A 15,911-nucleotide genomic window follows, 5' to 3' on the forward strand; every position below is an offset into this window, starting at 1 on the left:
GGAAGTCCACATCTGAGGCTGAGGGTGTGGATTGGGAGGGCCGGCGGCCGGCAGGTCTGCTGCACAGTGCCCAGACGCACCTTCTGCTCCAGGTTTGCCCTTCGCCTCCTTTGCTGTGGCTGCTGTTCCCTCTCTCAGCTCTGTCGAGTGGCCACTGTCCAGAGGCCAGGACGATACTGGGCTAACACTAGCCTAAAGCTTGAGACCCTGCATGGACTCACCCGATTCTGCTGTGTCCTGTGTGGTGTTCAGAGGCGGAGGCTGGCCGTGGGGTGGCAGGACGAGGCTCTTCCCTGTGGTGCGGGGAAGCTGCCCTGCGTGGGTCAAGGGCCTGGGGTGGACTCACGGCCTGGGTGGAAGCTGTCCTGAGGAGCATTTAATTGCACGGGGCTTAGACAGGGCCCTCTCCCTCCGTGGAATTTATTTTAGCTAATTAGTTGGAAATGCCAGGGTCATATTTCAGACAATGGGGACATGATACATTATCATGTGTGGGGCAATTAGTGTCCATGACAAATAGTTATTGTGGGGTTTTGTCTAATTGTGTCTCTGGGTGCTCCCCGAAGGCTCAGGAGCTAAAGGGCACAGGTCATCCAGCCACCCGACCCCTGTGGCCACGCCTTTCTGGATGGGGAAGATTAGAAAGTCAACGTCCTGGCAGGCTCATCACAGCCCACGCTGGGGCCAGGACCCTCCGGCCCCACGGGCAGAGTCCTGGGGTGCCGAGACTGGAGTGTGCCCATCTGGACAGGGTTTGGGGCAGCTCGGTGTGCCTGCTTCTCACCTGGACTCTCCGGTTCCCCTCAGGCTGAGGCGGCCGTGGCTGCTGTGGCTGTAGCAGACACTGTCCGAGATGGCGCCCCTGTGGCGGGCCTCGATGGCCTGTCCAAGTCATGGAGCCGTGGGGCGGCCTGCACGTCGGCCCTGGTCACCCCAGGCACCTCGGCTGGAGGTTCCCCGGCGTCCACCGCAGCCTCCTTCTTCATCAGGTGCGTGTCCTGCCCCCTCACCCGCCCCGGCAGCGGCTGCGTGCACGGGGATGCGGCCCCCAGAGGCCTGGCCGGCGGCATCCCCAGAAAGGCTGTGGCCTTGGCCACGGCTCAGTCGAGGAGCGGGGGTTGTTTGGGGACACAGCTTCTCTGCAGCTCTCATCTGATGGCCCAGTGGGCCTCCACGAGCCCCTGTCCCAGGCTTGAAGCTTGGGGGCCTGGATGGATGGGGCTAGCAATCTGCGGCCTCTGCCCCCCAGTGCCTCACTGGAGGCCCAGCCTACAGCCCCAGGTTCTGGCGATGGGGCCTGGGTGGGTGGAGAGGGTGGTTGGCAGGGAGAAGGGCACTGGGCGGGGGAGTGGAGCCTCCTGGTCCAGGCCTGAACGGAGCCTGGGCTCAGCCCAGTCCTGCTCTCACCCTGGTGGCCCGAGGGACACGGATTACAGGATGTCATCTCCGTAATGAGTGGTAATGGCAGCCCAGCTGCGGGTCACTGTCCCATTAGCAGCCCGCCTGGCTGCTGATAAGCGTGTCCATGAATCACAGAGGCAGGCAGCGGAGAGGAGGAGGGCGCCTTATCAGCACTGGTGGGGGGCCTGCAGGCCCTGATTGGGGAGTGACAGGGCATATGATTAGGCCATTGTCAGCATGCTGGCTGGTGAGCAGGCTGCGTGCCGCGCCGAGCTCCCTCCTCTGTCTTATGTGGCCTCAGCCAGGCAGAGAGCCTGGCTGGGGTCCTTGGGGAGAGGGGAGTGGGTGTGGGGTGGGCAGGATCCCCTCCTAGCTGGCTTGGGAGCCCCCGTGGGCCAGTGGCAGTGTCTGGGATGGATGGGCACTTGAGGGCAGACTTGCGCTGGTCACAACCCCCCTCCCCCCCCCCCCCCCCCCCCCCCCCCCCCCGCTTAGCTGCGTCCGCCTTGGGCTCTGTGGTTGCCAGGGCGTTCCTCAGCACGCGCTGGCGGCAGGATTTGAAATGCATGCGCAGAGCTGAGAAGAAAGACCATCGATTGCCATTGGTCCCGAGTCTAAGCGTACCCCTGTCCCCCCTACCCCGGTGCGAGGTGGGGTCTCCTCTTGTGTGCAGGCAGGTGTTGGCCCCCCACCCTGGCTCATTAGCTCCCAGGAGCCCCCAGCAGTCCCTGGCAGAGCCGGCAAAGCAGGCGTCGGCTGCCTTTTGTCTCAGCCCTGGCTGGAGCTGCTTCTGCCGGTGCTGAGTGCTGACCTTGGGCAGTTACCATAGAAACAAAGGAACTCGCCTGTAGGGCTGGGGGCAGGAGACGGCTCCCCAAAGGGGGAGCATTGCCTGCTGCATCACTTCCAGCCTGTTAGACTCGCTGAACTGCGGTGGCTCCCATGGGCCAGCGTGGGGTGGGCGTCCCGGAAGGTACTGGTCCTGCAGGTGGGCCTGGCTGGGCTTGGTGGCAGCAGGCCCTCTACCACCAGTAATGGTGTTGGAGGTGCCCCGGCTTTGTGGCTCAGGGGAGGGGTCCATCAGGAGACAGCACGTGCCCCGCCTGTTGCCTTTGTTCCCTCCTCAGCTCTCACCCAGGAGGGGCTGCACTGGACGGTTGCCCTCGGCGGCGGACTCGGGACGCCTGCCCTAGGGGGGTTCTCGGGACGCCTGCCCTCAGTGGGGGGGGACTCAGGACGCCTGCCCTTGGCGGGGGTCTCAGGGGTTCCAGGGTGGTGCATCTGTGGGAGAAGTGTGGAGTCTGCCTGGGCAGGGCAGAACCGTCCTCTGTGCTGATGGGTGGACTTCCGGGCAGAGGAGGAGTCTGATGGCACATTTGCCCTGCGGAAACATAGTGTGGAAGGGTCAGGAGTTTGGTGTGGTCACCTTGCTGGCCTGGCTCGGTCTTGGGCTCTGTCTGCCACCCCCATCTCAGCTTTTCCTGACCCCTTTTTACGTGCAAGGTTTCCTCCACAGGTGCAGTTGAGGGCGGGATGGCTCCCAGGAGCCGGGGCTCCGCCTGCACTGTTCACCCTTTGCACCGCTGTGTGTTGGGCTTGGCCAGGGCGACTAGGACAGGGTGGGGGCAGTGAGCCCAGGCACCCTGCAGGACTGGAGGGCGGAAGCTGCAGGTTGCAGGAGGCATGGGTGCAGCTCTGCTTCTTGGTGCCCCCACCCATTGCCCTTCCCAGGACGGGATGCTTGTTGCTGCTCTGGGCGGCCCGTGCTCCCTGGGGTGTCTCTCATTCCGGTGTTCCCCTGTCTCCCTGCTTCTGCCCTGCTGCTCACGTCAGGGTACCAGCCTGGCCTGGAGCCCATGGCCTTTCCTGATGGGCTGTGTCCGTCACTTGGCAGCCTGGATCTCATCAAAGGGGAAAGTGCCGGTCTGGGCCTCAGGGCCTCCATGGCAGGGCGCTGTGTGCGTCACGCCCGCTTGGGTGAGCCATCAAAGCAGGGGCCTGGGGGCTGGGCAGGCTGGGGAGCGCTGTCTGCTCCCGGCCTCCTGGGGCTGACAGCAGGTGAGGAAGAGGGGCCCTCGAGTTACCTCAGACTATGGGCTGGCTTTGAACCAAGCCCCTCAGATCTCAGCCTCCTGAGTAGCTAGGATTACAGGCGTGAGCCGCCACGCCCGGCATGATGCTGCTGTGTTTTGAGGCGTGGCTCCAGCTTCTTCTTGTGGAAGCTGCCCGGGGTGTTTTGGGGTGCCCAGGTGGCTGGAGTGGGGTGTGGCGTGGAGGCCAGGGCTGGCGGCAGGAGTTAGGAGGGGACCTGGGTGCCTTCTTACCTACTCCCCGCGCTCTGCAGGCTGGGGCACACTCCCTGAGGGCCCCCAGGCTCAGAGGCCGCACAGCCACCGGATGGTAGCAGAAGAACCATGTCTGCGGGCCCCGGGCTCTTCCTGGGAGGGCGTCTGCTCTCCACCTGGGCCCAGGCCTTGCGCCCGTGCTGTTGTGGCTCCGCTAAGGATTCCGCCGTGCATCGTAGATTACTTTTATTTTCCGTGATGACACCTCACTCGGAGGAAGCTCTCCCCTGGGCCTCTTAAAAGACATCTCCTATTAAAGATGAGAGGAGTTACCGAAACGCCAGCCCCTGCAGCTGGAGTGGGCGGCGTGGGGAGGAGTGTCCACCGGGCATGGCCTTCTGAAGATGGAGTAGGCCTGGGAGGCCCGTGGAGGGGCAAGAAGGAGCGGGCACTTTGGGATGAGGAGGAGGGAAGGGTGTCCGAGCCCTGGCCTGTGGCCTCCTGTCCTGGCCCCTGACACACCAACGCCTCTGGTTGGAAGGTGGTGGTTGGCACAGGGAGAGGGGAAGGAGAGGAGATGGTCAGGATCGCCAGCCTTCCCGTTGGCACTGTCCCGGGGTCACCTGGCTGGGTAGGGAGAGGAGGGCAGTCCTGGGGGGCCATCCCAGGGCAAAAGCAGACGTAGTGGGCTGACCAGCGGGGGGGGTTGTCTTCTGGGGGAGCTGTGCACATGCGCAAGCGTGGATGATGGTGCCTGCGGACACTGGGTGTGGGGCCTGCAAGTGCCAGCAGTGGTGACCCCACGGAGGGACTCGTCCGACCCCGCTGTGACCCCGTCCAGGGTCTGCAGGCTCGTGTGTGAGGAGGGGGAGGCAGCCTCTGCTCTGGGGCCTGGGCCATGCTGGATGGTGTTGGCAGCCATGCTGGGTGAGCTTGTCCTGTGTGTGTGCCTGATTTAGAGGGTGTTAGCTGGTTGGGGGCCCACCTGAGCCTGCAGAGACAAGACTGAGGTGGAGGGAGCCGGGACTCCTGTGTAACCACTGCTGCCTGGGTGCTGGCGGTCCTCAGACCAGGATGAAGGCAGAGCAGGACCCTTTGTCACCTGGCCTGGGTGCTACGGGGCCTCCAGGGAGGGCTTGATGGGGTCTGAGATTGGGTGGCCGGTGTGTGCACAGTGAGATGGTGGCAGGCAGCCACCGGTGCATGCTGGACATGGCTTTTCCTCCACAGGGCTGCCCAGAAGCTCAGCCTGGCCTCGAAGCGCAGGAAGACCCCCCAGCCCCCCACGCCCGCTGCCCGTGGCACCTGCGCCTACCCCACTGACTTCAGTGGCGTCCTGCAGCTGTGGCCTCCCCCAGCACCCCCCTGCCTGCTCAGGGCTGCCAAGGCCAAGGACAACCCTGGTGGCTTCGGAAAGGTAGGTCCAGCCCTGGGTCTGGTGGCCCAGAGTAGCATGGCAGGACTGCGGGAGATGCGGGTGCTAGATGGGCCTGGCTTCCATCTCCCGGCTTGAGAGGGAGCTCTGCGGGACCAAGGGGACGTGGGGGGACAAGAAGACCCCGCGTTGTGGCACGGGACGTGTTGGTGGTGGTGTTAAGGGGCACCCTTGCTGGCCTCTCCGTGGCTGGCGTGGCGTCTGCTCAGGATCCTCTTCTTGCCTCATTCTCTCTGGGTGCTGCCCTGTGATGCCCTGAGCTATGTCCAGGTGGATGTCAGCCTGGCAGGCCCCAGGTGGGAGACGCACCTGGCCAAGTCAAGGGCCCTGCTCGGTGATAGGCTGGCCGGCTGCCGGCCTTGCCTTCCGCAGCCCCGAGTGGTCCTGTGTGGTGGAGCTGGACATCTGCCTGGGTGAGGTGGCTCTGCACGCCATGGGTGGGACGCCAGATTTGCAGCCGTGGGCTGGACAGTTGCAGGCGGACTGGGCCTGCTGGGGCACCCTGAGTGGCTTCCCTGTCTGCTCTGCTGCCCAGAGAGGCTCCTCTCTGTCCTCCGAGAGCGCAGGCCCTGGGAGCTCAGGTCAGCCCCTGCCCAGCACTGGCTGCAGGCTGCGGCCTGCTCAGGGGGTCAGCAGGCACTCACCGTGCTCCCTGGACCCCAGCAGCCCCTGGCCTGCGGGCTGCCTCGTGGCGGGCCAGCACCGAGGCCTGCCCAGAAGCACAGAGGCTGGTTCGTGAGCTTCCTACCCCAGGGCCTGCGCGCTGTGTGGGACTGAACAGCTCACCTGGCCTTGTACTCACGTCACTGCCCACGTCTGTGTCAGGAGCTGCTGCTCTGGCCAGCAGCCCGGCCCGGGGCCAGGACCGGGCAGCACGGGGCCTCCTGAAGAGTTCGGGGTTCTCGGGGTGGAGCTGGTGCTGCCTCTGCCAGGGGCCCCACTGCCTCGGCCTGCGCCCTGGCCCCGTCCCCGTCCTGCTGGGCGGCCTTGGGAGCGTCTGCCTGGTGGGTTAAGGAGTTGGGGACCTTGTAGCACAGAGCTGCAGCTTCTCTTTCTGTCTGTGTTACTTGGGGGTCCTGCTTTGCTCATGCCTCCCGGGACCAGGCTGCACCCGCGGAAACTTCAGCCTTCTTCCTGGTGGCCTACATCACTCAGTGCTCCCCCAGGGACGCCAGGCGCTCTGGCGTTATTAGCAATAATGTCACACGGCAGAAACGCCTGCTGAAAGGCGTTTAATATTGTCACAGAAAAGAAGTTAGATTATGTTCGATTTCTGACATTAATGTGCTACTTAAGCTAATTCATCACACTGTGGTATTAAAGAAGACATCCCTTCCTCGGTGGGTGCCAGGCAGCGCCCCTCCCCCTCGCACCAGGGAGCAGGAAGCATGCCTTTTTTTTTTTTTAATTCAAAATGCATTTCAGCTATTCAATCGGGCTTTGTGATAGCTGCACATCTGGGGGGAGACTTGATGCTCTGTCTCCTGGAAGACCTGTCATTTCCCGGGAGGTCACGACAGGTTCCCTGGCGCAGACAATGGGTGCAGGCGGTGGTGGGGGAGTAGACAGGGACATCCCCGGCTGGTCCCCTCCCTGGCTGGCTGTAGTGATTTGGGATGGGTGTCTGTGCTTGAGAGGCGCCGGGGAAGGCGTGGAACCCAGGCTCGTCCAGGCCCTCCCCCTGCTGGGAGTTCTTGCACATTTCCAGAACCCACTTGGCTTCTGAAGTGTGGACGAGCTCCTGCTGGAAAAAAATGGCCAAAAATTACCAGGAAGTGGCTTTTTTTTTTTTTGCCTGCTTTTCAGCTGTGCTTGGAAATGAACTGGTTTTTGTTCATGTTGGGGAATAAAAGACGTGATTCTCGCGTGACGTAGCCCAGGCTCACGTGGCACAGGGCGGGCTCTTCCTGGGGCGGACCTGACTCCAGGCAGCGCCCGCATCCAGGGGTGTGGCCGGCACTGGCTGGAGCTGCCCTCCAGAAACCAATTCTGCAGTGTGCTGTCTGTATCACTCACAATCGAATCCTTGAAAAGTAGTGGCTCTGAAGTCAGACTTGGGAAGTTGGGTTTGCACCCACGGGAGAAGTCAGAAGGGGTGAGCGCAGGGTGAGCACGGCAGCAGTGGCCCCAAATGCTCTCACTGGAGCTGGCAGGGAAGCCTCCGTGCTGGAGGTGAGGGGCGCCTGTGCGGTGTGCCTGTCGCAGGCAGGGCAGGGGCTGTGGGGCCTTGCAGATGCCAGCACTCTCACAGTGCAAATTTGGGGTGCTGTTCTGTGCTTTGGAGCCCAGGCTGAGCTGTTGCCCTCTGGAATCCCAGGGTCACCCTCCACTCCGTCCTCTGTCCTCCACTCACTCCCCTGCCCCACGCTGGCCAGAGGGTTTCAGAATGCATGTCTTCTCAAGGATTTCTGCTGCTACTCTGCTGCAGAGTTCTGTGAGCATGGCTTCTGGAACTGGGGTTGGGATCAGGAGCAGTGAGACCTGGGGGTTTTCCCTTATGGCCTCCCCAGCCCCTCCAGCCCTCGCCCTCCTGTGGGCTTGTTCCTGGCTGGCATGTGCTTGCAGTCCCCCTGTGCTGTCAGCAGGGCTTGGGACCCATTGGGGGCACAATACTCAGTGCCACCTTCTGCCTCAGCAGAGGGAGCTGCCTTGCAGGCCCACACTGGCCCCGTGCTCGCCCGGGCGTCTGGAGCCTGCTGTCCCCCGAGCCCTCTGCCTCTCCGGTCCCTGTGCTGCTGGCTGGCGGCGCCCCCAGCGGCCTCGCCCCTCCCGGCCCCGCTGACCTCATGTAGGATCAGCTCTGGCCGCATTCCTGCGGCGTCAGGTCCTCTGTCCTGACTCGCGGGCTTCTGATCCTCCTGCCCTGTAATTAGCAGCCAGCCGGTGGCGGGCGGCTCTCCGGTGCCAGCGTCCTCTCCCACCCCCAGGTGAAGGTCATGCTGCGAATCTGGCCAGCACAGGACACCCAGCCATCGGCGGAGTCCTCCTCCTTCCTGAAGGTGGACCCCCGGAAGAAGCAAGTGACCCTGTATGACCCAGCCGCCGGCCCCCTGGGCAGCGCAGGCCTCTGGCACACTGCCCCCACTGCTGTCCCCAGGATGTTTGCCTTTGACGCTGTCTTCCCCCCGGACTCCGCGCAGGTGCAGTGGACAGGGCCCCCGTGGGTGGGGAGAGCAGGCCGCCCAGCGGCCGGGCAGGTCTAGATTTCTCCCTGCGGGCCCCAGCCTGAGCTGTCTCCACAGCTCCTTTCCCAGTCTTTGGGTCAGCTGGGGGGACTGTTGGCCTCTTGGAAGGAGCCCACCCTCTCCTGGGTGCGTGCAGCCCCCCTGCACGTGGCGGGGTCTGTGACACTCTGCTGGTGTCCCGTGGAGCTGCTGACTGCACTGTCCTGCGCTCTCCGGCTGAACACCACACCCGGGTCCTGTCTGCCAGCTCAGCAGCCCGGTGGACGGACTGGCTGCCGGTGGACCAGGGCAGATGGGCCCGGGGTGGGGTACAGGTGTGTGTTTCCTGACCCTCGGCCCCTTCCAGGCTGAGGTCTGCTCGGGCACCGTGACTGATGTTCTCCAGGCTGTGGTCAGCGGGATGGATGGCTGCATCTTCTCGTTCGGCCACGGGGGCCTTGGTAAGTGTTCCCTGACACCCCTGTGCCAGCCGCTCCTCCCCACCATCTCTGCTGCTGAGGCGGGGAGGGGCGCTTCTCCATTGCTCTCCTGGAGCCATGCCAGAGCCTCTGGGCCTGAGGGCAGAGGCCTAGGGAGCGGGTAGAGGAGGCCTTGGGGTCTTGCTGGGCTGCCATTGGCTCAGAAAACCCAAGTACGTCAGGATTCCGAGGACTGGTCAGAGGACGGGGTGGCCCTCACCTGTCTCCATGTCCCCCCAGGCAAGTCCTACACCATGATTGGAAAGGACAGCTCACCTCAGAGCCTGGGCGTGGTGCCCTGTGCCATCTCCTGGCTCTTCAGACTCATCGAGGAGCGCAAGGAGAGAACGGGCACGCGTTTCTCCATCCGCGTCTCAGCCGTGGAGCTGTGCGGCCGCGACCAGCGCCTGCGGGACCTGCTGGCGGAGGTGGCCTCGGGCAGCCTGCAGGACGCCCAGTCTCCAGGCGTGTACCTGCGGGAGGACCCCGTGTGGGGGGCACAGGTTCGCCAAGACCTCCGCCCTCCTGGGGCCTCCGGGGGAGGGGTGCCCTTGACTCTGAGCCTCTAAAGGCGCTGCTGCCCGCTCTCCTCCAGCTCCAGAGCCAGAGCGAGCTGCGGGCGCCCACGGCCGAGAAGGCGGCCTTCTACCTGGATGCAGCCCTGGCGGCCCGCGGCTCCAGCCTGGCTGGCGGGGGGGATGCCCGGTGCAGTTCCCACCTGCTCTTCACCCTGCACGTCTACCAGTACCGCGTGGAGAAGAGCGGCCAGGGAGGAAGTAGGTGGACCCGCCCCCTCCCCCAGGGCCCGAGGACCCCGCACTGGGGGGGGGTGACCCCACACCGGGGCCTCCCCGAGGACCCTGCACCCTCGGGCGGAGGGGCAGGGCACAAGCGTCGCCCCAGCACTTTCCTGCCCTCTCGTTACAGTGTCCGGAGGTCGGAGCCGCCTGCACCTCATTGACCTGGGCAGCTGTGAGGCGGTGCCCAGCAGGGGTGCAGAGGCTGCCGGAGGGTCCCTGTGCCTGTCCCTGTCAGCTCTGGGCAGTGTCATCTTAGCCCTGGTCACCGGTGCTAAGCACGTGCCCCACAGGTGAGTGTGGGTGCTGGGGTGGGAGGCGGGGTGGCCCCCCGGTTCCAGCCGGCCCTTCTGGGACCTCAGTCAGGCCAGGGCAGATGCGGAGATGGAAGGCAGGGGACCAGGGCCCCAGTCTGGAGCCTTGGCTGCACCCAGCCGGCCCCCTCAGGCCCCCTCCGCCCCCTCCGCCCCTCCACCCCAGGGACCACAGGCTGACGATGCTGCTGCAGGAGTCCCTGGCTGCCACCAACTGCCGCACTACCATGATTGCCCACGTCTCCGACGCCCCGGCCCGCCACGCCGAGACGCTCGGCACCGTGCAGCTGGCTGCCCGCATCCAGCGCCTGCGTAGGAAGAAGGCCAAGGTGGGCTCCAGATCCTGTGACCCCCGCTCCAGACCCTGTGAACCCCCAGACCCTGTGACCCTGCCTCCAGACCCTGTGAACCCCCAGACCCTGTGACCCTGCCTCCAGACCCTGTGAACCCCCAGACCCTGTGACCCTGCCTCCAGACCCTGTGAACCCCCAGACCCTGTGACCCCCCCAGACCCCGTGACCCCCCCAGACCCTGTGACCCTGTCTCCAGACCCTGTGAGCCCGCCTCCAGACCCTGTGACCCCCGCCTCCAGAGACTGCTCCCTCCAGACCCTGTGCCCCCCCAGATCCTGTGAACCCCCCCTGCCTCCAGACCCTGCCCCTCTGCCGTGGCGCCCAGGGGGCGCCCCAACTCTACAAGGTGTGCCAGTGGGGCAGGCACATTGCATTAGTCTGTGTGTCCCTGTGTCACGGTGTACAGACACATGACACTGGAGGGAGAAGGAGCCCACGCTCTAGTTCCGGCCACACACCTGGCCCCCTGGGTGAGACCCTGGGCACATGGGGGCACGAGCACTGTCCCAGAAAGGGGCTTCCAGCGCCCGCTCAGGCCCCACAGGGCCTTGCAGCCCTGCTGAGCTGAGGTTGGCTGTGGCCACAGCACAGCACGCCGTCATCTGCCCAGCCCCTCCCTCCCGGGTGTGACCTGACCCCGGGTGTGACCCACGGGTACATTTGGTGCATTCGTGTCCTGTCTTATGCCTGGGGGTGCTTCTGGGGGGTCTTGCGCAGCTTTTTTGTGGGGATTGTGGGATGCTGGAGGAGTGGAACAGGGGAGGGGTGGAGGGGACGGGAGTGGGTATGGGGAGGGGTGGGATGGAGCCGGGGCTCTGGCACAGGGGAGGGGTGGGAGGGAAGGAGACTAGGCTCAGATGTCTGCTTTGCTGCCCCAGCACGCCTCCAGCTCCTCGGGTGGGGAGAGCTCCTGTGAGGAAGGGCGCAACCGCCGCCCTTCACACCTCCGACCCTTCCACGCCCGCTCCGTGGCCCCAGACCGCGACCGCTTGCCGCGGGGCCTGCCTGGCGATCCCGACTACTCGTCCAGCAGCGAGCAGTCCTGTGACACCGTCATCTACGTGGGGCCCGGGGGCACGGCGCTGTCCGACCGCGAGCTCACCGACAACGAGGGCCCGCCAGACTCGGTGCCCATCGTTCCCGTGCTGAGCCGCCCCCGGCCCACGCAGGGCCCCGGGGAGGCCGACCACTTCCGCTGCAGCACCTTCGCGGAGCTGCAGGAGCGGCTGGAGTGCATCGACGGCAGCGAGGGGCTCCCCGGCCCCCCGCGCGGGTCCAGTGGCCCTGCCCGGGGGGCCGGGGGGCCTTTGCCACCCGAGTCCACGGCCCCCCTGATGGCCAGCCAGGGGGCAGACACCAGCGGGGGCGCCCCCAGGCCTGCCAGGGCTGGCGTCCAGGGGAGTCCGAGAACGGGCCAGTGCACCCGGCCCGAGCCGCCTCTTCTGGACAAAGCCACCGCGGGGGGAGGCAGGAGGCCGCTGCCCAGTCCAGCCCCTCCTCCTCCTCTGCAGCCAGGAGCCCTGGGCGCCCCCGCCGAGGCTGGCGGAGGGCGCCCCGATGGCGTGGCGCGTGCGCCCCCCGTGGGCATGAGCGGACAGGTGTACCAGGGCCAGCAGCTGCCACCACCTCCGGACTTGGCCTGTCCCCACCCAGCTACTCATGGCCTTGGCCTGGAGAGGGGCCGGCTGACCACCACAGTGACAGTACAGCAGCCCGTGGAGCTGAATGGCGAGGACGAGCTGGTGTTCACGGTGGTGGAGGAACTCCCATTGGGGGCGCTAGCGGGCGCCGCCCGGCCTGCCAGCCTGGCCAGCTTCAGCAGTGACTGCTCCCTGCAGGCCCTGGCCTCGGGCTCCCGGCCGGTCAGCATCATCAGCAGCATCAACGACGAGTTCGATGCCTACACCTCCCAGGCTCCAGAGGGCCCCGCTGCTCCGGGCAGGGCCCCCGAGGGGGCGGCCTGGGCCGGCGGCAGCCCCAGCTCCTCCATCGGCTCCTGGCTCAGTGAGGTGGAAGTCTGCACAGCCTTCAGCCACAGCCCCGCCTCGACGGCCGTGGCCGGACCTTTGGAGCCACCGGCCTCAGGCGGCTCCCTGGAGGAGGATGGCCTCCGGGCCTTGGATCCTGGCACCCCTGACGGGCCCGGCCCTCACCCCAGGGAGACCACTGTGGCAGCCCTGACCCAGCCTGGCAGGGATCCCTGGGCCAGGACCCTGCAGGGGACAGCGCTACCCCCGGCCATCCACTCCAGCCTTCCCCGAAAACCAAGGACTACCTCACCTGCCGCCCGCCCGGGCTATGTTCTCCCGGGCTGGGGTCCCCGCAGCCCCAGGGGCCCCTTTGAGGACCCCTGGCTGCTCCGGGCCGATGACTGTGACACATTCCACGTGGCCTCTGCTGGCACTGCCTCCAGCCCGATGCCCTGCCCTCCCCGGCTTCCAGAGGCACCGGCCGTGCTGGCTCGTGCCCAGCGGGTGGTGGATGGGTGTGAGGGGGTAGCCAGGGCCCCCCGCAGGCCTGAGGCTGTGGCTCGGGTACCCCCCCTGCGGAGAGGTGCCACCACGCTGGGGGTGACCACGGCCACTGTGTCCTGTGGAGACGGCCCAGCCGAGGGCGTGCCAGTCTGCGTAGGCAGCCTGAAGGCCACGCCCAGCGGCAAGAAGAGTGTGGCCCTCAAGGGGGCCTGTGTCCCCAGGCCTGCTGGGGCAGGGCCCCCCGCCCCTCCGGTGCGCAAGTCCAGCCTGGAGCAGAGCAGCCTGGCCTTGGCCCCCACTCAGGCCCCGGGGCTAGCACGGGCCGGGGCCGCCGCTCTTCTCCGCGGGGAGGAGGAGGCCAGGCCCAGTAGCCGGGCTGACCATTCTGCTCCCAAGGCTACATCCAGCCTGAAGCCCCGGGCTGGCAAGATGGACGTGTCACCCCGCCCCACCGGCCACATGTCCTTGGAGCGGTCCGAGGGCCCAGCCCACGGCAACAAGGGCCGAGAAGGCCCCGTGCGGTCACCCCGAGCTGTGCCCAGGCTGGGCGTGCCGCCTGCCAGCGCCGCGCCTGAGCTGTCTCCTTGTCGGGGCAGCCCAGCAAAGGGCACGGGCACGCCTAAGCCCCTGGCCGGTGGGGCTAAGGGCCGCAGCCTGGTGACCAGTGCACCTCGGGCCCTGGGGGCCCCGGTGAAACCACTGACCCCTGTGTCGGGCAGGGCCCCTGGTGGCACGGTGACAAGTCCCCGGACACCCCCGCGGGCCACGCCCAGTGTGGGCTCCAAGGCGGGCAGGGGCACCGTCATGGGCACCAAGCAGGCTCTCCGCGCCGCCCACAGCCGGGTTCACGAGCTGGCGGCCGGCGGGACTCCCGGCAAAGGCGGCCCCTCATGGGGCTCGGCCGACTCGGACAGCGGCAACGACAGTGGCGTGACCGTGGCGGAGGAGCGGACCCCTGCGGGCCCCGCCCTGCCCTCTCCCTACAGCAAGGTGACGGCGCCACGGCGGCCGCAGCGCTACAGCAGCGGGCACGGCAGCGACACCAGCAGCGTGCTGAGCGGGGAGCTGCCACCAGCCATGGGCCGCACGGCGCTTTTCTACCACAGCGGGGGCAGCAGCGGCTACGAGAGCGTGCCGCGGGACAGCGAGGCCACGGGCAGCGCCTCCTCCGCTCCCGACTCCACGAGCGAGAGCGGGGCCGCCTCCCCGGGCTCCCGTCCCCGCAGCCTCAAGTCCCCCAAGAAGAGGGCCACAGGTGGGCGCCAGCCCTGGTGAACCCGGAGGGGGGACCCCCGCCCCCGTAGGCCCAGCAGCTCCGCAGGCGAGCCCTCCCTGGCTCTGGGCACTAGCCTGGCCTGTCTGCGTGGCACAGCACACCTCACGTGGTCCCTGGTGTACGCTTGACGTGCCAGGCACATACCACGGACGCTCTGTGTGGCTCCACCAGACACCTGACAGCATGGCCTTCACGGCCATCCCAGGACAGTTCTCACGTGTGCCCGGTGTGTTAGGCACACATGTTATGCACAGCATGGGTGCCAGCACACGTCCTGGCCCTCGGGCGGGCCGTGCAGTGTGAGAACTCGGGTATGAGCTGGGCATTCCCAGGAGAAGCGGCACCAGGAGTCCCTTCCTGTTCTGGGGAGCAGGCTTAGTGTCAGGCCACCTCCGGTGCCTGGCGACTGGGGCCGGCCGGGGTCTCTTCACCAGGGCCCTGCCCCTCATTCCAGGTCTACAGAGGCGGCGGCTGATCCCGGCCCCGCTGCCGGACACCGCTGCCCTGGGCCGCAAGCCAGGCCTCCCTGGACAGTGGGTGGACCTGCCCCCGCCGCTGGCTGCCTCCCTGAAGGAGCCCTTCGAGATCAAGGTGTACGAGATCGATGACGTGGAGCGCTTGCAGAGGCACCGCCAGCCTCCCGTGGAGGACCCAGCCCAGGTCTGGGGCTGCGGTGGGCCGGGAGCCCTGGGTAGCAGGGAGCTGGGGCAGGGGGCCTCAGGAGTGTAGCCACAGGCCCCCCAGAATGTGGAGAAGGTGGGTACTGCCCCCGAGCCTGTGGGGGTCCCCAGCGGCTCCTTGTGTGTGCTGGCCTAGGAGAGTGTGTGTCTGCTCACGCGTGTGTGTGTGTGCCGCCGAGTGTGGCAGGCAGGGGCGCCCTGAGGTCCCCACTGTCCTGGGAAGCGGAGCCGTGTCCAGGCACCCCAGGGAAGCCCCACAGCCCGCCCAGCAGCCAGTGTGCGTGCACACGTCCACAAGTAGAGAGGCCAGTGGCCACCGCTGGGGAGACCTCCAGCCTGCGCCCGCCACGCTGAGCCCACCCTGCCGTCCCCTCCCCAGGGCCAGGCGTGTGTCGGCTCCAGGCAGCGACTGGCCGAGCGCAGGCAGCAGAGGCTGCGGGAAGTGCAGGCCCGGCGGGAGCGTCTCTGTGAGGAGCTGGCCGAGACCCAGGGCCGACTGATGGTGGAGCCCGGCCGCTGGCTGGAGCAGTGTGAGTGCCCCAGCCCTTGGCGCCGGTGCCACGAGTGCCTGCACTCCGAGCCCTGCGTGCCCCCATGTGGTCCCATTCCACCGTCCTCCCTGGCCAGCGGCCCTTGAGACACAGGTGGGGGGAGGGAGGATCTGTGGGGGGCTGGGGAGCCCTGCTGCTTTCCTGACCCCTGACCCGGCCATGTTCTGCCCCTCCGCAGTTGAGGTGGACCCGGAGCTGGAGCCCGAGTCTACAGAATACCTGGCAGCTCTGGAGCGAGCCACGGCTGCCCTGGAGCAGTGTGTGAACCTGTGCAAGGCCCACGTCATGATGGTCACCTGCTTTGACATCAGTGCCACGGCCACCGCCACTCGGGCTGGGCCACAGGAGGTGGACGTCTGAGGCGTGGCACGAGAGTGTGCTGGGGTGTGAGATGTGGCACAAGAGAGCGTGCAGGGGTGTGGGGCTGGGAGAGCGTGCCGGGGTGTGAGGCCGGGAGAGCATGCAGGGGAGTGAGGCCTGGAGAGTGTGCCGGGGTGTGAGGCCGGGAGAGCGTGCAGGGGTGTGGGGCTGGGAGAGCGTGCCGGGGTGTGAGGCCTGGAGAGTGTGCTGGGGTGTGGGGCTGGGAGAGTGTGCAGGGGAGTGAGGTATGGCACAAGAGAGCGTGCAGGGGTGTGAGGCTGGGAAAGCCTGCAGGGGTGTGGGTATGGGGTGTGGACGGAGCGAGGATGTGGCAGGGTTGGA

At 66.7% G+C, this 15,911-nt stretch overlaps 1 protein-coding gene across 1 annotated transcript in view; it reads left to right on the plus strand.

The window, feature by feature from the left end:
• The window catches only part of Kif26a (kinesin family member 26A), a 29,762-nt gene extending 14,052 nt beyond the window's left edge, over positions 1-15,710 (plus strand). Inside the window, 12 exon segments of the mRNA XM_090344153.1 lie at positions 808-989; positions 4,917-5,103; positions 8,049-8,261; positions 8,653-8,746; positions 9,005-9,267; positions 9,360-9,540; positions 9,692-9,854; positions 10,042-10,204; positions 11,107-13,957; positions 14,433-14,638; positions 15,038-15,188; positions 15,388-15,710. Coding sequence (XP_090200279.1) covers positions 808-989; positions 4,917-5,103; positions 8,049-8,261; positions 8,653-8,746; positions 9,005-9,267; positions 9,360-9,540; positions 9,692-9,854; positions 10,042-10,204; positions 11,107-13,957; positions 14,433-14,638; positions 15,038-15,188; positions 15,388-15,569 — 4,836 coding nt within the window. The 3' untranslated portion in view covers positions 15,570-15,710.
• Positions 15,711-15,911: the final 201 nt, after the last annotated feature.

The sequence above is a fragment of the Megascapheus bottae genome, chromosome 14 (assembly GCF_031878675.1).
Source record: "Megascapheus bottae isolate mThoBot1 chromosome 14, mThoBot2.hap1, whole genome shotgun sequence".
NCBI classification, from domain to species: domain Eukaryota; kingdom Metazoa; phylum Chordata; class Mammalia; order Rodentia; family Geomyidae; genus Megascapheus; species Megascapheus bottae.